Genomic DNA, 19595 nt, shown 5'->3' with positions numbered 1-19595 from the left:
TCATTCCTTTCTGTGACACTCAATGTCCCCATAATTACCCAAACTATTTCCCAAGGTACTAGCAGATGCTCTACTAACCCACTCTATGAAGTAGTACTCTGTCTTAATCTGAGCTTGCTCACGTTCCATACTGTGCCTCTATGCTGGTATTTTGTAATTTAGTGAACCAGTCCTTGTTTACCCATCATTCATGATTTTATTCTTAGAACTCATCCCCAAGCCTTTACTTCAAGATCGAAGAGACCCAACCTTTTAAAGCCTAGCCTGAGGTAACCTTCACCTTTTAGTACTAAATTTAGTTTCTGAGTTAATATATTTTGTTAATTATTCACAACAAACTTAGTTTATCCTTACCAACTCTTAGTACTAGGGAGTGCCTGCTTCTCCCCTCCCCCAAACACACTTCTCATCCAACAAACCTTTTTATTGAATTGTAACTTATGTTGTAACATTTACAGACTTGATACACAGAGAAAGAGGGTTCTAAAATTAAATCACTGACTCCACAATACAGAAACCAAAAGGTTCTAAAATACACATCTCTGACCATAAAACTTTAAAAAATTTATGACTGAAAACATAAGAAATTAAAAGAAAAAACAGTTTAAAATGATCTTATAATCTGGGGGAAATAAGCAAAAGTACAATTATGATTTGATTATACCCGAAAGTATACTTACAAATTTTAAACAGTAATTGATGAACCTTGGGTCATTGTGGTATCGCTTCTTATCTAAGAATTCCTTCATTAAATGTTCTAATAGAGTTGTCAAATATTCTTTATTCTCAGGAAAATTCTCTTCTACCCACCGCATGTAACTAGGAAAATATGGATAATATTAATTTTCAGGGCAGCAAACAGTTTTGTTTAAAGGAAAGAACTAGGCTAAATGCTGACCTTTCCCATTCACCAAGTGGGTCACCACCCTTGTAGCACTGCATATGGGCCTCAAACATTCTAGAAAAGAGAAAAGTATGTACATGGAATGTTAGCATAATTCCTAAAAGTAAAAGATATATTTTATTTTATATTTATCACTTACACATCTTAAAATGGAAATCTTACACATGAATTCAAATGTTACATACAAATTAAAGGAGCACTCACTCGGAGTGGGCAGAAGCAGTCGATGTTTTTCCAAGGAAAGTAAGACCCACGGACTAGAAAGACACAGCTGGAAGAGGGTCCCCAGCTCTACCCCTACGAGTCTCCTCCTCCTCTCACTTATCCCAATGTCACCACCACCGCCACCACCAGGGAGCAGTAACCACAAGCTTGCAGCTTCCCCTCCTACACTGGGAGCTGGCTTGGGCTCAGTCCCTCTCCTTGCTTCTCGGAAGATTTAAAGAGGGCTTGTGAGTGGATGTGACGGCCAGGGAACCACTAATGGGGGTTCCAGACAGTTTGCTTCCCTGGCCTCAATGGAACCACGTCCCTGTGGAAGAACACGAAGGCAATGCTCATCGTCAGTGAGCCCTGCTGGCCCTACTTCCACATACTCAACCACAGCTTCAAAAAAACCAACCGGGCAAAGCAAGTTCTCCATGGGCGCTCAGATGCTAGTGGGTAAACAAACAGAAACCCGTAAGATCACTCAGGCAGTATTAAGCACTGGCTGGCAGGGGTGGGGGACAGGACGGGACAACTACAACCCGGGAGAAGGGGTAAGAGTGTGACAAGACTTCCTATTTCAGGAGAGTGGTCAGGGGAGGCCTGTCCCTCTGAGGGGTGGCATTTGATCACTGCCAGGGAGCCAAGCAGCTGTTTACGAGTACTGAGCTAGAGGGCCCCGGGGTGACAAGATCTAATTTGCACCTAAAACATCCACTCAGTCTCCACGTGAAGGGGAGGGAATTGAGACTAGAAGTGGGGAACCAGTAAGGAAGCTACTGCAGTCCCAGGGACTGGGTGGAAACGAGTGTGGAACTGGGGTGCTTTGCAGAAAGAGACAATGGGACCTGTTGATGGGATTGCAAATGGTGTGAGAGAGTCAAGTTAAGGAAGACTTCAACGTTTTCTGCCAGATAAATTACTACGATTTTTCGGAAAAAAGGATTTAAAAGCAATACTTTCTTCTAGTTATCATCTCAGTATACAAATGAAATCAATGTATCTTATGACTCAACATCCAGAAGCCACAAAAGAAAAGCTGACAAAAATTTTAACTTCCATGGCTAAAAGTCTTGTTATTAAAAGAACGCGTTTATTAGACCAGTGCTAACAAAAAAAGACTGGTCCTGGGGCCCGAAGTCTAAACCACCAGCAGCGTGGCTAGGTAGGAAAGACATATCCTTCCAGTTGTGAAAGGATTCATGAAGCTGTAGACAAAGGGGGCCGGGTGGGGGGAGGTGAAGCAGGGCCACTTCTGGGATGGGGTAGCAGAGCCCCAAAGCTCCGGGCGCGCGGCCACTCTCTCTTTACAGATCATCTCGGAAATAGCCACCTGGAAGTTAACTAATAATTCCAACACATACTCAAGAGTGAAAGCAGTCTTTGGTCGGTCGTTAGCTGAGTAACCCCTTTCTGTCCCTTCCTTCCACCCTCTGGCTTGCTGTAATTTAATTCAGAACTTCTCAGGATTTTCTCCTTATAAAATAAACTGAACAAGCCAGTAAAACACCAAGCAGAGTCACAAGAGAAATGATAAACTGGATAACAAGACAGAGCTTCTAGAAATTGGGAAGGGGGGCGGGAATCAACCCAATTGAAAGTTGCATTCCACAGAAAACTACTCAGCTTCTCTGAGAAGAGAAAGTCACCTCTGCGAGGTACACTCTCTCACTCACCAGACTGACACAAATGTGAAAGTGCATAGATGGAGCAGTGGCAGCAGGTACTCACATCTGGCTTCAGGTGGGCGTGCTCTCAATCCTGCCAAGGGAATTGCTAATATCTACCAAAATTACCAACAGATTTACTCTTTGATTTAGCAAATCTGCTTCTGGGAATCTAGGAGACAGATCTATCTGTGTATGTGCCAAGCCACAGGTACTAGACTTTTCACTGTGACACTATTTGTAATAGCAAAAGGCTGTCATCAACCCAAGTATCTACCAACGGGGGGCTTTTTAGGTCAATTATGGTACCTGAAATATTATGCAGTTATAAAGAATGAGAAAGAGCTCTATGTATTGACAGGTATCTCCAAGGATAGTGGTTAAGTAAAAAAGCAGCACGTACTGTGCTACATTCTATGTGAGATAAAGGCAGGAACTGTACACACGCACAAACACATATATGTATGTTAATATATGGTTATAATATATTTATATTTGCAAAAAGGAACACTTGAAAAATAAACTAGAAAAATGGTGACGTATCAGAAGGTGGGAGAGTAGACAGGGAGCGATCCTAGTGAATACTTTTCTAAATCTTTTTCGTAACTATTATTACTTATTTTTAAAAATTAAAAAATGATTACTTCTAAATTTTGAATCTCTCTCTCTCACATGCCTCACAGCATATAAATCCCTAGAATGGCAGACCCAGCGTAAACATTTCATGTTCTGATACCGACCCCATCTCCCTAGAAACATGGCCAAGTTACTCCAAGTTAATACTAAAACACTCAGTTCAGTAGAGCAAATAAGTCTTTAGAAAGTCAAAATAAGGTCAGAAATGCCTGATTTCTCCTTTAAAGTGGAGAAAAATTAGCTTCTGAAGGTGAAATCCTTGGCTGGCTCAATTGAAGCCTAAAGAAAGTCTTAGAGCAAATAGTTTTGTTTTGACTACACCTAACGCCATCTGTCATTTGATCCCAGAGTAAGATCGCCCTGGTGTTGACAAAACTCACCAGCGTACCTCCTGTCACATACGGTTCCACTGTTTTAAATGCTTTTGAAACCGTGGGGATAAATCTTCGAAGCCACAAAGCAAAGGAGTGGGAATTTAAAAAACTGTTAGCAGGCTGACATAAATGATAATACGTATAGTTTTTTTTTTCTTAAAGTACACATCATTCAAAGACTTTTAAAAGTTGACTGTGGGGTGATGGGTAAGAGCAATTTTAAGTTCCCTCCCTGCTGTGTAGAATTTTTTAAATTAGTGGCTTTGAAAATTTCTCAGGAAACCTAGATAGGTTTAGGATTTTTGCTGGGTTGGGCTTTTTTCCCCCCTCAGCGGCGCATGCCCAGTGCGGGCTCCTCAGAATCGCCCAAATCCTTCCAAACTGCCACGGCCCACCGACGAGGGCGGGGTCTGGGCGAGAGTGCCGGCCACACGGTGGGAGTCGGTCCCCGACCCCGAGTGGCCCACAGCCTGAATGGGGTGACGCGGAGGACAACCCCCATGGCCCAGGAAAGGGGCAGGAAGGGTAAAGGAAGCGAGACCCCGCGATCCCGGGCCTGCGGGCCCCAGGCGCGACCCCGAGATGCCCCAGCGTCCGCCCGCCCACCCACCAGATCCACACTCACTGGAAGATATTTTCCGGGTCGTCCATGGCGAAAAGACGCTGCCAGTAACAGTTTCACCAGCGCCCAAAACGAAGAGCCGCCGCCGATTCGAATCTCCCGCGCAGCCGCAGTCGCCGGGACGAGCGTTTACCAGGAACCTGGCCATTGGTCACGGCTGCAGACGGACTGGCCAATCGCCAGGGTCGTTGCCAGGAGACCAAGTCCCGCCTCCCCCGCGCGCTGCAGCTCCTCCTCCTCCTCTTGCTCGGATTTGATTCCGAAGCTCGCAGCCGGCAGATAGGATTGGGTTTCTTCCTGCAGCGCGGCGGATAATCTTTTTTGTAACTATATATTACTTATTTTTAAAAATTAAAAAATAATTACTTCTAAATCTTGAATCTCTCTCTCACGCCTCATAGCAGATCAATCCCTACAATGGCAAATCCGAGGTAAACATTTCATGTTCTGATACCGTCGCGACGAGCCGGCTGTAGGTTGGCCAGGCTTCAGGAGTGCGTCTTTTTCTTCGCCGTCCAAGTTGCAACATCTTACGCAGGATCATCCCAGGGAAGGTACTGTCGGAAATAAATACCTAACCTGAGGTACCCCAGGCGGAAAAATGGGGCTTGGGCCCTCAGTTCCGAAAGTCGTGCTTCTTCTACCCCTTTCCTCAAATATATGAACCAAAATTGTTATGCCTGGTTCATAGAAGTAAGAAAAATAACACGTGCGTAGGGTCCAGACTGTTGTTTTGAGGCCGCGGAGCCGGGGGCGTAGGCGATGGACGGGCAGGTGGGGTGAACCCAGCACCCGCGAGGGCACGCGCTCCAGCCGCTTCCTTCAGCTAGTGTTCAGCGTCCTCTTCTGAAAAAGAACCCGGTGGCTGACCCTGTGCAAGTCTTGTCCCACATCCCAAAATGCAATGCAAAGAGTTAGCAAGTGGTTCGTCAGCGACCCTTGGGAAGACCCTTGTCTTAACGGCTACAGCTCACGGGCAGCATGTCGCTGGGCTTCAGGGCTGGTGACGTAAGTTACACGCGGGCTAGGTGGGCTTGGAGACCTCTGGCCTCGATTGAATTGATCTGATTGATTGAGCTCATCTGAAAGGCTGTGTGGCTGTCCTGGAATGCCAGTTTTCAGCATCTTGTGGACCTAGGAGCTCTCGAGACTGAGTTCTCAGGAAGTATAAAATAAAAAATAAAGAGACCTCTTTGTAAAGGAGTCCAGGTGTCCAAGAAGTATGTAACCTGCGGATGCTTTCTACCTAAGAGTGACTAGAGTTAGCCTAGTCCTCTCTGCCCTTGGTCTTTCCTAACTGCCCATTCTACCTCTCAAGGTTGTTTCAAGAGCCACTTGACAATGCAAGGAAAATATAAAGAGCTATTCACGTGATTATTCCTTTTAGAGAGGCTGTGTGGATGTTTTGCTTTCTTAGCACTGTTAAATTAAATGCCTAAAAATAGAATCATAATAATTAGCGGCTTCTGGAAATCCTGACGCTTTCAGAGTCCAGAATTTCTTCCAGGGTGATCAATTTGGTTCTACACAAGTATCCGATTCATGGGGCTTATTACTCAAAGGATGCTCGCTCTGGGGTCTTTTAGACAAGTATTAGGTTCTGCCAACCATCACAGGAATTAAGATATTTTTGGCTCCACCAACTCAAATTTTCAACTTGTGCTTCATTGCGGTTCTATCAGTCATCAGTTGGGAAATGTTAATTGAGCACCCATCGTGTGCTGGGTGCTACTGGGTTTATAACCTCGTCTAATGCAAACAGATCCTGTCCTTACAAAACTAGTGGTTTTGTCTGGGAGATGAAGACAGTCCTAGAAAACTGTTTAAAGAGAGTATATATGTGTATTAAGTGCCACATGAATATTCAAACTATCTGCTGGAGGAGTCTGGAGGAGAAAGGGGAAATGTGGCCTGCTGGTCAGATAAAGCTTCATGGGGAAGGTGGAGCTTGAATTGGGCCTTGAAGTGACCGTGGATGTGGGCAGTGGGGGGGTCTGGGGGAGGTCATTCCTGGTGAATATCAGGATTACTGAGGGAGATCACCCTTGACTCTTGTGAATGAGTAGTGGAGATTCTTTTTGAAAGAATTGTTTAATATTTTGATTTCAAGTGTTCCATGCTAGATTAAGGAGTTTGTACTTGATCGTGGTCACAACTGGGCCTTTTTGGAGCAAACCGTGTTGTCGCCATGGGACCTCATGGTAGTTATACTCAGCTCTACCCTGTTTTCTAAAAGCCCCAGAAATTGCCCTCCTTCACTTCTGCTACTACCATAGGGGTACCTCCCCCACCAGGCTTGTTTGTGGAGTAGGGGAAGGTATTCTGGGTGCTTCTTCCACACTGCCCCTAATGAAAGGCACAGGGACCCTCTATAAAGCCCGGATGACAACCACTGTGGGAATATGTAGGAGTCATAGAAATAAGTCCTGGGGTTGTCAGCAGTGATCAGAAACTGAAATGTTTCTAGGAATGATTCCCTGTTTACTCAGTGAGTTCTCCTGGTCCTTACTTATGGAAGTCCCTCTTATTCTGAAGGAGAATTACAATGATCCTCCTATACAGTGTATTCATCTGAATGTCCCCATTAGGTTAATTAACCTAGTGGTGGTCAGGGTTTATTGGCAACAGGGGGAGGGGTGGGCAGTAGAGGCAGAGAGCAGTAATTTGCTGGCTTTAAACTGGGTTTAGAGGCAGAGGGAACGGAAGGTAAAGTAGGGAATCAGATCTCAAGGAGAGAGAGCTCTCAGAACACAATGACATCTTCAGCATGTCAGGAAAAGAAAAGAAAGATAATGTGGGGGTATCGGAGAATCCACTGAAGCTACTTTGCTTTTAGACGTCCTGAGTGGGAGGGGTTACCAAGCGTGTGCCCTTGTACAGGACAAGACATGGCACAGTGGAAGGAAGACAGACGGGGGTTCCAAGCCTTCATGGAGGAGCTTATTGAAGGAAGTTTCATGTGCTGTTTCCTTTTAAGAGCTTCACATTATCTCTACATGTCAGGGGTAAATGAAGAGCTTCCAAATCGTTTGGTGAAGAAATAGTTTGACACTTTGATGAAGAAAATTTGTAAACCCCCAAATGCTGGCAATTTACATAAATCAGTATAAGCAGAAAATATCAAAAGGCTGGCAGAAGTGTTGTTCATTTTTGTTAGGCACGGCTGGAGGAATGAGTCACGGGAGACCAGAATTGGTCTATTAGAATTTATTTGGCATGTTTGAGCTGTGGGAGGTCAGGCTAGAAAAGACCATAACCTTTCGGAGCAAAAAGGGGTACGGAGTTTTATAGGAGGGGGTAAACGAGGCTGTTCCCCCTTCAATGCTTCAGGGGGTTTTCATTGCATTGTCTCTCACAACCAAGGGTTTCGGGGCCTGACCAAGCCCTCTGGTTCCACATCCTGGCCCCCAGGCTGCCATCCGGACCACCCAAGCCGCTGATCGTAAGCCCCTGGGAGACGAACTGGAGCCAGTAGGTACAAAGTACAAAGCAAGACAAGATGGCTTTTAAGGTAAGAAAGTTTCTGCTCATGGCCTAAGTATGGTCTAACAATTGTGTAAACAGTTGCTAATTGGAAGCTCATGCCATGACAGCACTTGAACTTCCATGTGTCCTAACCCCCGTCTTCTCCCCCTGCCCTTTTCCTCAGGCCTGTGCTTCAGAGCGCAGCAGTTATGATGGAGTATCTGAAAACCCACTAAATGTTCATCCTTGCTTCATTGATAGATGCCTCCCTTTTGTTTTTGGCGCTCCTGTTGCCATAGTGCTTCTGTTTCCTCCCCTCCCCTAACCCACACCACAGTGTGAGAGGGGAGGCTTGTTTTGAGCTGGGTGCCAGCAGCCAACCCAGCCATGTCTAATGTTTTTGCCTTTCTTGCTTCAGAAGGAGAAGCAAGGTACGGCTCTCTCTTCCTTTAAAACTGTAAGTTGCCTTATCTGCTGACTTCAGTAGTAAATTTCTTCCTATCTAAAATGACTAATATTATATCTAAATAATATCTAAATTATTAGGAAGTACAGTAAATCAAGTACTTGTATCTGTGTTTGGGCTTTCAGTGACTTGTTATTTCAACATCATAATGATGAGTCATCAAATAAAGAATGTCAATAAAGAGATAGAAATTGTAAAGGAGGACCAAATGGGAATCATGGAGTTGAAAAGTACAATAACCAAAATGAAAGATGTATTACAGGGACTCAACAGTTAAGTTGGCAGAAGAAAGAATCAGTGAACTCAAAGACAGAGCAGTACAGATTATGGAAGCTGAAGAACAGAAATTTAAAAAATGAAAAAAAAATGAACAGAGCCTCAGAAATGTGGGACATAATTAGTGTACGAACATACACGTCACGGGAGTATCAGAAGGAGAGGAGAGAGAGGAAGGGACAGAAAAAGTATTCCAGGAAGTAATGGCAAAAAATGACAACAGTAGAAGGCCTCAGCAGAAACTCTGAGTGATAGACCAAGGGCTCCCTCCTTGGGTTTCCAGGTGGGAATTCCCGCCTGTTCTCGGGAATTTTTTTCGCTTTCCTTTTCCCGAATCCTGAGATATAAACTGTTTTCTGTTCTGCACGATGAATCGTTTCCACAAAGTGACGGCTGCTACTACCAACCACCTGGGTTCAAGGAGCTGATTTTCCCTATTTCCCAACTAACTTTTCTCGGGATTTGGGAACCAGAAAGCGAAAAAAGTTCCTGAGAACGGGCGGGAATTCCCGCCTGGGAACTGGGAACGCTACGCCCTCCTAACATCATCTCCTAACTGAAGAAGAGGAACAGAATGACAAACATCCTGGTTTGCCCAGGACTGAGGAGCTTCCTGGGAGGTGGGACCTTCAGTGCCAAGGCTGGGACAGCCCAGGCAAACTGGGGTGGTCGGTCACCCTAGGGGGCTCCTGGGTCAAAGAGAGGAGGGCTTCCCCAGCTGTGGCAGCGCAGGAAGATACACTGGGGCAGGGACCTGGCCCATCAAGGGGGCTCTGAGTGTGGCCCTTGGTTTGAGGGAAGATGCTGGTGGCATTGTGCTTGGCAGTACCAGGGGCTACTTGGTTGAGTGCGTACCATGCACTAAGCACTGTGCCAAGCCTTTGCATGACATAGTGGACACTTGCTATTTGCCCCTCCAGTTTCCACTCTTGTGTCCTGGCAATAATTTTCAAGTCCCTTAGCAGAGTTACCCCTCTTTAATTCTCAGTTCCGAAGGTCTATTCACACACACACACACACACACACACACACACCACACACCTCCCACTTACCACAGGAAAGCACTCTCTACCTCTCCCCCACCCACTCCCAGAGGAGATAACTGTCAGGTTTGTTTGAAATATAACAGGGGTGGAAATTTGTCTCTGTGGCAAGGGAGGGAGAAAGGTAACCTGAGGACAGCCCAAGCCCGGTCAGGACAGGATGCAGTTCATACCCGCGTGTCATTGAGCATATGTATGTGCATGCTGTCCTAATGCGTGCATACCATGTTGACAGTATGGGTTTATGTGCGTGTGTGGCAGAGACAGGGCACCAGGACCTCATAAGCCATCTGTGCACTTCCTTATAGAAGACTGTGATGTGTCCTAGATGTGCTGCCCTCGTGCAGTGCACAACCGAAACAACTGCACATGGCCCTGCCCTATTGCCTTGGCCTTTGGTTCTGAGAACACTCTCCTGCCCCCTTTTCCCTTGGTTAGGTTCTGCTTGGCCTTCACGTCCCAGCACCCCCAAGCTGAGCTTATGTGTCCCAGTACTCCCCTCATGCATTCGTATTCAGACTAGCTTTCTCTCCATATGAGACTTGAGACACCACAGAAATAGAAGTTAAACAAACCATAAAGTTATACTGTCTCCAATTGGAACTCAAGATAAGGATTTATTAAGTTAAGGATTTTGCCTTAACTTCTTTGGTTTTCTCTTTGTTACTTTGTTGATACTGAAGACATTGGATTCTAACGCCATTGATCTGGTTATTTATTTGCTTTCTGTTACAACATACACCAAATAGTTTCCAAAGAACACCAACATTGCTATTACTATTGAGACGATCACATAAAATTTCTGTTCTTTTTTGCCTTTGGGGTGTTATGTTCCTAATGGGCTATGCCAGCCAAGCAATGAACTTCAAGTTAATTGAAATAATTTTTCTCTTGTGGTTATGCCACCAAGCTGAATCAGAATTGAATGAATTTGTTTCAGTTTGCTTTTGATTTTCAGGGACTGCTTTTTTTCCTGTTATATATTTAACATTTTAAAGCTATGTAAAATACCCAGTTCCAAAGTCAAAATTATAAAACAAGGTATATTCGGAGAGGTTTCCCTTTTATTCCCACTTTCTCCATCCTCCTACAGAAGGTAGCAGATTTTACACACCAATCTTTACTTGCTTTTCAAACAACGGTACCTCCTGGTGACCTCTGCGTGGCACCACACAGACACAATCCTCAGTGTCCCAAGGTTGGTCCATGAACTTCACAAGGGTGGCTCTGCCCTGGACCAGGGATTTGTCTCTTGGAGGAAGGATTTGGAAAATGGAGCTGGCCTAAAAACTGGTCTTGCTCTGGGCGCCAGGGAAAGTCACATCACAGGCCACAGCCCTACTGCTGCCAAGAATGGGAGTCCATGGGTGCCACCTGGGAATCCCGATGCCAGACTGCCCGCTGGGGTGCTGCCAGCATGTGGGTGAGGCTGCAGGAAGCCCATGGAGTCTATCGGCAGACTTTATCCCAGGGGGAAGGGCGGCAGGCACGTCAGGGGTGAGTGACCCCACAGTGAAGCCCTGCCTGTTTGCAGGGAGGGCACGCTGAGGATGGTGTGGTGGCTCTTCTGGAATCTAGCCCCTGGGGTAAGAGAGGCAGTGCGCTGCCAGAGTTTTCCCATTGCAGATTCTGCTTGAAGGCCTTGTTTACACAGTGACCACACACGGGGAGCCATGCCTCCTGGCTTCCCTGTCCACACCCACCTTTTTGTCCCACCCCAGGGCTCCATGTGGGGTGAGGCAATGGAGCTGTTCACAATCACATGCGAGAAACTTCTCAGGGATCCTGGAAACATCCATGAGAGAGGAAGGAGGGCTTATGGGGGCTGAGGATCTGTGTTGACAGGTGAGACGGGGCCAGATAACTGAGCTGGTACCTTTAGTGGGGCTCCCCATGGACTCACAGGGACCCTGTAAATCAGCTTTCCAAATCGCCCGTTTCCCTTCTGAAACTCCAGCCCAGTGGCCGATTACTCTGTCAGAGGCCACACCCTCCAGTGTCCTTGTCTGAAAAGAAGGGACTAACAGGACAAACTCCAGGGGCTCCCAGCTCTGACTTTTTATGGGCCTATGGTTTCTACAGGACACTCTCAAGTCCCCTGAGAACAGTGTGTGCCTCACCACAGCACCCGGAGCCCCAGACTGTGATGTTCATACCGCAGGGTCCATGAAAGCAGCGTCCATAAAATTCCCCGGCCCCAGGCCAGTCCTGCCTGGGCGATGTGTTACATGGCGGAACCCTGTGAGCCTTGGGTCCCCTGCCATCGAGAGCTGTGTGCCCCTGGGCAGGCCAGTTAACACTGCTGGTCGCTCGTGCACCAGGAGCTTGAAGGACCTTGCCCGCCTGGCGCACACGGCCATGTCGATGCAGAGCGCCACCACGGGTGGGGTCGTGGGACTGCTAAGTGTTTTAGCTGAGGGCCCACCTCTCGCCCAGGGCCCAGGGTCTAGGAGCACAGAGAGCAGTTGGCAGAAGTTCACAGCCTCACCCTCCTACGGAGGGCCTGGGACTGCAGGGTGGCCCCCGGGCACCAACCCAGATGCCATCCCCAGTGCCTCCTCCTCAGAGGCCTGTGACTGCTGGGTTCCCTCTGAAGAACCCGGGCTCTTACCCCTGCCTTTTTCTGCCTGGTAGAGGAGTTACGTCTGCCCTGAGAAGTGGGCTGCAGTGGTACAGCTCTTCCATTTTGCTGAAGAGAGTTCAAATTGGTTTTAATTACATACAATAGAAAGTCCTGGGTAACACAGACAGTCCAGCGAAGCCATGTTTTATTTCTTCCCCCTCCCTCCCTCTTTTCTTCCCTCTCCCCACTCTGGGCACCTGGGAGGGTTACACTTCTCCAGGCCTTGGTGCAGGCATGGCAGAAGTGACCCAGAGTGGTGCTTGTCACTTCCACAGCACTGGTGTGATTCACTGCTATCCTCTGATGCTGCATCAGTGAAGCTTCAGGTAGAGTGAGAGTGACTTGCTGGGCACCCCCAAATCCACTGACAGGTCTCAGCCTGGGTGCAGGTCAAATTCACAGTTCTGTCCTGGTCACTGGGCAAAGGGGAGGAATCTGAGTTTCAGTTGGCCTTTGTTGCTTCAAGTGCTCTCCAGTTTTATCTCTTGCTGATGGGGCTTAGCAAGCAGCTGCGAAAGTCCCTGAGTTTGTGTCCTCTGTCCCCTTCCATCCCTGCTTACAAACGGGTCAGTTCTTTTCTAAGCTCATCTCTTTCTTATAACAGCCTGTGAAACGCAGCCAATCGCAGCCAACATGCAATGCTGACCCCGTGTCTTCAGCATCTCCTGCAGCAGTGTCCACTGGCTATGCCATCTGTCAGCAACAATTTTATCAGACATTTGCCACCTCACAACATCAACCCCTTCCATTGAGGTTGGCAGCATCCTCACTGTCCCTTGCCGACCCCAAGCCAGTGCATGTAGTTGGGATTTTTATTTCAGCACCGACATTCTTCCAGTATCTTTCCAGATAGGCTATGTTACAGTTGGGTAACAAACAATCCTCCATAAAGTCTCAGGGGCTTATAACAACAAAGCTTTTGTTGTCACTCAAGCTACATGCGATTGGAAGGTAACTTGGTGACTTACGTTTTTAGCTTCTAGGTCTCTGAGTCAGGAGAAGCCACATCGTGACTTGAGGCAAAGACCACGGTGTATCCCCCAGCGGCCTTGGACTTGGTGCGGTGACAATATGGGAATGCCGTTGCCTCCCTGGAGGAGGGAGAGTGCATTTTGCCAGTGGAAGGGGGAGTGAGATAAACATTTGAATGTCAGTAGTGTGCTGCTCAGAGACGAGTAGGCTGTTGGCCTCCTGATGTGTCCAGAGTGGTACCTTCCTTCCCCCGTACAGTCAGGACAGAACTACTGTGGCCAACGGGCTGTGAGTGGAAGTTACTTGTGTTCTTTCCAGCTGGAAGTTTTAAAAGACTGTGTGGCCACACATTGGTGGCTGCTCTGTCAGCTGGGACCTGGAGTGAGAGGATAAGGAGGAGAACCCCATCTAGCGTGGGTGACAAATAAACTCTTGTCTTTGTACACCCTAAGGTTGGGGGGTTGTTTGTGACCACAGTGTACATGGACTCATTTTAGGGTTGCTTCTAACACTGTCCTATCCCGACTGATACAGAAGGAAGCACCCCACGCCCCTACCCAGCCTTCTGCTGGGCACGAGATGTGCTTGGAGCTGCAGTGTCCATGTTATGACTGAGAGGAGACAAGTTAGAAAGAGAGAAAGATAAGACACAGAGAGGATGGGGGGCAGAAAGTAGGAAAGAAAAGCTGGGTCCCTGCAGTCGCACCCCTGAATTAGGCTTGGGACTCCCCCGCTTCAGGCCTCCACTCCTGGAGAAAACAAAGCCCCTACTCATTGCACTGGGGTGGGTATTGGCACCCCAAGGACGTTCATGCCCTAATCCCCAGAGCCCGAACATTATCTCCCATGGGAACAGGGATGTATTTGGTGAGACTAAGTTACAGATTTTGAGATGAAGAGTCATCCTGGATTATCTGGGCCAGCCCATGTCATCACAACAGTCCTTACCAGAGTGAGGCCAAAGGGTCGAAGTCGGAAGGAACTGGGCGATGGCAGCAGGGTTGTGATGCCCTCTGAAGACAGAGCACGGACCAGGCCCCAGCAAGTGCGGGCAGCATCTTGAAGCTGGAAACAAGGAAAGGGAGGTTTCCCTGAAGCTTCCAGAAGGAATCCAGCTCTGCCAACACCTTGATTTCAGTCCATTTTGGACTTCTGACCTTCAGAAGTGTAAGAGACTAACATGTCTTCAGCCACTGGCTTTGTGGTAATTTGTTACACAGCCATAGGGCACTGAAGCAGGTGGCGTCCGCTAACCTAATGACAGCTGACTGCACCCCCCACAGTCTTCTCCCCAACAGAGTGGTATTTGGAAGGGAACTGCTAGGGTATTTGCAAGGAGAATCAATAACATGCATGAGTTACAGGAAAGGAGAGAACCTGTGCCACTTAGGCTGTAACGCATTTCCTACTGGCTACACAATAAAAGGAGGGTCCTGGGAGATCAGTGTTCACCGTCATTGTCCTGTCTGCATTTCCCAGCGACCCGGGGCTGCGGGGCTGCGGGGCCGCGGGCCTCGGCCACCCCAGCTGACAGGAATATTCAAGTCCCCCGAACCGCCCAGTGTCGGGGTTGCGGGACTTGAGCTCAGCTGCCGGGAGCTGCAGCTGAGCTGGGACCAGAGCAAGGACCAGGCAGGCGGTCTTGGATCTCCGGAACCTGGCAACAGGCTGGCCCGCGAGGTCAGCTCTGCGCAGCCAGGCTTCCCGTAATCCTTGCTTCCTGAGGGCTGCAAGGACAGCCCACAGGCACAGTAGAGGAGAGGGCAGGGGCGGCAGAAAGTACAGTTACAAGGCAAGGCGGTGGGACCTGGGAGGAGACCACTCACTGCAGGAGCCCAAGCGGGAGGTTCTGCTCTTTGCGTGGGGGCTGGCGTGGGGGCCCGGGTACCAGGTGAGGAGGGCGGGGCCGGGCGGGTTCAGGGCGGGGCTGGAGAGCGTAACCCGCCAACCTGTGCCAGCCTCGCGGAGACTGGGGCGCGATGGAGCCGGCACCGGAGCAGGAGCTCGGGGACTCGGCCCTGCACCGCTACCTGGACGGCGAGTACTGGCGCCTCAAGAACGCGCTACGTGGGTCCCTGGGCGGCTGCCCGCTCTTCCGGCCCAGGTACCGCGCCCGGCGGTGTCCCCTCAGCCCCCGCGACCCAGGCCTTGTCCCCTCAGCCCTCGCGCCCGACCGTGTCCCCTCAGCCCCCACTCTCTAGACCGTGTCCCCTCGGTCTCCGCGCCCCAGCCGGCCTTGTCCCCTCGGTTTCCGCGCGTCCTTGGGGGCACCGCCTGGCGCACCCCAGGCGAGGGCGCGGAAGGCCATGAGCCACGCCCGAGACGGACCCCCTTCTAGACGTGCAGGTGCCGCAGACCGCCGACCTCACTGGCTCCCCGGAGGGTGTCCCCTTCCCACCCCCGTGCATTTTAGCCGGAAGATTCGGGGTGATGGGTGGCCCCCGCGGGCGTGCTGCTCGGCGGAGAGTCGTGCTTAGAAACCTGTTTCCGAGTTCCCTCCTGTCGGTGCCCCACGGGGTGGGGAGAAGGCAGAAAAACCGGAATGGGTGGACATGGACGTCGCCCAGGGTCACGGGATACCGGTGTCGGGAACAGCCCCCGGGAACCCCGGCAGGACAGCATACCGGGTGTGCCTGCGGGGAGGGAGCGCGCTGACTCCGCACCGGGACCCGCTGGCCTGCGCCGCTGGGTCAGGGCGTGTGTGTGGGGCAGACTCCAGGGCCCCTCAGAAGGCCTGGGTACAGCGTGGGCGTCGGAACAGCAGCAGGGGTCTTCGGTTGTACAGTGAGCCCAGGTCCTCAAGGTCACCTAATGCGAGGACAGCCCGAGGAGTGGGTGGACTGACTGGACAGTCCCTGTTGACAGAGGGATAAAGTGGCGCAGTGACCGGCCAGACAGTTCCAGACAGCACATTGTGTCCCTGGGGCTCTTGCTCCTGTGCTCTGCGGGCTGCTGACCCCTCACAGGCCATGGGAAGAGCCCACTCCTAGAACTCGCCTTGGAGTTTTAGCTTAAGACAGCCCCTGGTAGAAAAACACCAGTGGTTCCCAAGTTAGCCATGCCAGTTAGCCCATCTTGGGCTGGAGGGAAGAGATGCCTTGAGTAAAAGCAAGGTGTCCTTGGGAAAGAAGCTGGGTTTCCTGCCTTGGAGGTACCTAGTGTGTTGGGGGGACTTAGGGAAGATTAAAGGTGAGACTTGGGAGATGGTGGTCTTTTCCTTGAGTGTCTCCCTCCTTCTGTTTCCCTCTCTCTCATACATTCTTCTTTGTGTCGTGGTTCTCAAAGTGTGTTCCAAGGACTCCCTGTGGTACCCAAGACTGTTTCAGAACATTCACAATCTAAAAATTTTATTTAAGTATTATTATTATAACACTATTATAAAACAGTATTAAAACTAAGCTTACTGTTTTTATAATAATATGATGTAATTGGCCTTTTCATTCTCATTTTCTCATGATTGTACAGTGGTGCTTTCAAGAGACTGCATGGTATGGAATATTCCAGCAGATTAAGTGTGAAAGCAGATATGAGGAGCTGGCTATCTTAAGACAGACCTAGAAGGGACTTGTAAAAATGCAGAACATTTCCACTCTCTTACTAAATTTTCTTTTTTATTTTGGAAAATAGTTATTTTCATAAAAAACACTTCATGAGCTTGTTACTGGTATTTTCAAATGATTTAACATATACTTAACCATTTTTTTCTGTTATCATTTTTAATATGGTAAATATAAATAGATTTTGGGGGCGTCAATAATTTTTTGTTTACAACAAAACTGACATGGAGATACAGAGAAAGTGCCAAGTAGAAGGCACTTTCTTGTGAATTGATCAAACCACTCAGGGACAGAGGGAGAGGCAGCTGGGGCTGGAGAGCCAGCAGGCAGCTTATTTGCTACGTGGTTGTCATCATTTGAGTTTATCTCACTGAGCTTACATTTGCTCCTCCACAGACCAGGATCCTGGATCCGCCCTGCGGGGTTGCTGTGATGCTTAAATGAGAAGCTGTTAGGAATTCAGTAAGACTGGCTGTGGTATAACACCAAAAACCCCTAACTAACAACAAAAAGATAAAAATTCCACTACCCTAACCAACACTTTTTCATTCTTTCCAGTTCTTGTTTATTGATTTCACAATTTCAGAGTTGTATAGTAAGAACACAAAAGGTCATATTGTTTTCCTCAAGCTGTTATTTGAAAGTTCACATTACAATCAGATTTGATCTTATCACAAATAAAAAGACAGGTGATCCTGACTTCTTATTCTGCCAGAGTAAAATGCTCCACAGGAGACCAGAAACAAAATCTCTGCATTCATGGATTCCTGGAGGCACAGTGAGGCCTCCTGTGGCCGGTCCCCCACCAGCAGGCCTTTGAAGTTAAGTGGGTCTTCGGGGAGGTGGCTGAGGTCACACAGTTCTGTAAGTGCCCTGTGAGTCTAGTGGGAAGTTTGCACTGTGTGTGGCACTCCTAGGACATAAGAGCCCAGGAAACGGTTCTCCTCCAAAAGAAAAGAGATTGTGCAATTTCCCATGCACATAGCCCTGCCTCAGGGCAGGGCTTCTTCGCCGCTGCTCCCAGGTGTGGTAGGCACAGCCAGGTCCCTCTAAGGAATGGCATGCTCCTGCCGCAGACATGAGCTTCTGGCTGAGTCCTCACTGTCCCACTCTGTCAGGGAGTCCCCCAGACTCTGGGCACTCCCTGGGAGCTGAGGGTCATGCCTGTCCAGTCGTCCTGTTGTGGACAGGGCAGCACACCTCGTATTGTGGCAGCAGGGGGATTCTGGAAGACCTGAGGCTATTCACCGGAGTCTGCAGGGAGTATTTAAAAACAGCATCTGAAACAAGATAAGCTTCTGAAGTGTTTGAGTTTGTTTCTTGGCAAACTGAAGCTCTCTCATGAGGGCCTGGCTGGTGAGGGGTTACTGGCTTGCAGGGGTGGCACACATCTCTCAGAAAAACAGCCTAAAAAGCCCGCTGGATGTTTAGTCTCCCAGACCTCTCGCCTGCCTCCCACAGGCTCCCCTCTGGCTGTGAGGGCCTGGCTAGCTCCCCTTCTCTCATCACTCCCTTTTTTTTCCTTCCCTAGAATGACACACATTTCTCTTCCTGGCTTTTTCGGAGGTTTACGCCCCTCCCTCCCCAGTCTTATTTACACACACAAGTATTTCATGAAGACATTGTCACTGTAAAGAGTGAAATAATATAGAAAACTTGAAAGTGTCCTAAACTCTCCTCTCCCTCAACTGCTTTATTATTGTGGTAAAATACAATACAACAAAACAAAATGTACCATTTTAACCATTTTTCAGTGTCCAGTTCAGTGGCATTAAGTACATTCACAGTGTTGTACAACCATCACCACCACCCACCTCCAGACCTTTTTCATACTCCCAAATTGAAACTCTGTCCCCATTAAGCACTAACTCCCCATCGTCCCTACTCCCAGCCCCTAGCACCCACGGTTCTATTTTCTGTCTCTTGACTATTCTAGGAAGCTCATATAAGTGGAATCACGCAGTATTTGTCCTTTTGTGTCTGGTTTATTGCACTTAGCAAATGTCTTATACTAAGTGGCAATAACAAAGTCCATCCATGCCGTAGCAGGCATCAGAACGTCCTTCCTTTTTAAGGCTGAATAATATTCCATTGTATGGATGGCCCACATTGTGTTTATCCATTCATCCTTCGAGGGACATCTGGTCCCCCAACCACTTTTAATACTTTAGTGTATTGTAGGGTTTTTTCCTCCTTCTTTTTCTATTTTTCTACGAGCTCATATACATGTACGAACACTGTTCCTTCCTAGTCTCCGTCCTCCTGCCACCTTTTCAGACCCACCAGTTTCAAGTGGGTATCCCCGCAGGTGAATGTGTCTCCCAGCCGAATGAAGCCATGAAGACACAATGCAGAGGTCTCACCCCTAGTGCTTCCTCAGTCAACCTTGTTGGTTCAGGGCCTGTCGTCCTTGATGGTGACTACAAGATGATTTAGTGCTTTGTTTCCATTCTCAGTCAGTTGGCACAGGCCTCAGTGGCGTCCAGGCTTTTGGCGGACTGGGATCTAGCTGTGGTGTTTGCTAGAAGGAGGTGGTTTCTGAGCGGCTGCTTCTGGGGGGCTATTCTTAGCAGCCGCCATTCATTCATTTGTTATTTTTTTGTTTGTTTGTTTTTTGTTTGTTTGTTATTTTTAGAAATTATAAACATAAGGCATCCCCACCACTAGATTCGATTATAAGCTCATTCCTATATGTTTGTTATATCACATATTGGTTCATTTGTCCATCCCTCTGTGCACCCTCACACTCCAGCTTCTGGGTGGAGTTCAAAGTAGCACACATA

The 19595-nt window shown here is 48.4% G+C and overlaps 2 protein-coding genes and 1 long non-coding RNA gene across 5 annotated transcripts in view; 2 read left to right on the top strand and 1 right to left on the bottom strand.

The window, feature by feature from the left end:
* Positions 1-4556, bottom strand: part of BUB1 (BUB1 mitotic checkpoint serine/threonine kinase) — a 50711-nt gene extending 46155 nt beyond the window's left edge. The window contains exons 1-3 of one of the 3 annotated variants that reach the window (XM_019725844.2): positions 4414-4556; positions 899-958; positions 681-819 (exon numbers count right to left, since the gene is read on the bottom strand). In XM_019725844.2, coding sequence (XP_019581403.2) covers positions 681-819; positions 899-958; positions 4414-4439 — 225 coding nt within the window. In that variant the 5' untranslated portion in view covers positions 4440-4556. Of the gene's footprint in view, positions 1-78; positions 214-680; positions 820-898; positions 959-4413 lie in introns of those variants that run through there. The other 2 variants (XM_074332507.1, XM_019725846.2) reach the window with 2 other exon arrangements.
* A 126-nt stretch (positions 4557-4682) lies between these two features.
* On the top strand, positions 4683-14776 carry LOC109444463 (uncharacterized). Its single transcript, XR_002136864.2, has 3 exons — positions 4683-4964; positions 7774-7921; positions 13260-14776. It is a non-coding gene; the product is annotated as an uncharacterized LOC109444463 (long non-coding RNA).
* A 444-nt stretch (positions 14777-15220) lies between these two features.
* Positions 15221-19595, top strand: part of ACOXL (acyl-CoA oxidase like) — a 288665-nt gene continuing 284290 nt past the window's right edge. The window contains exon 1 of the mRNA XM_074333923.1: positions 15221-15359. Coding sequence (XP_074190024.1) covers positions 15235-15359 — 125 coding nt within the window. The 5' untranslated portion in view covers positions 15221-15234. The remainder of the gene's footprint in view (positions 15360-19595) is intronic.

This window comes from Rhinolophus sinicus, linkage group LG05 (assembly GCF_036562045.2).
Source record: "Rhinolophus sinicus isolate RSC01 linkage group LG05, ASM3656204v1, whole genome shotgun sequence".
Taxonomy (NCBI): domain Eukaryota; kingdom Metazoa; phylum Chordata; class Mammalia; order Chiroptera; family Rhinolophidae; genus Rhinolophus; species Rhinolophus sinicus.
Note: the sequence above shows the minus strand (reverse complement) of the source record. Positions and strands in the feature narration are given on the sequence as shown.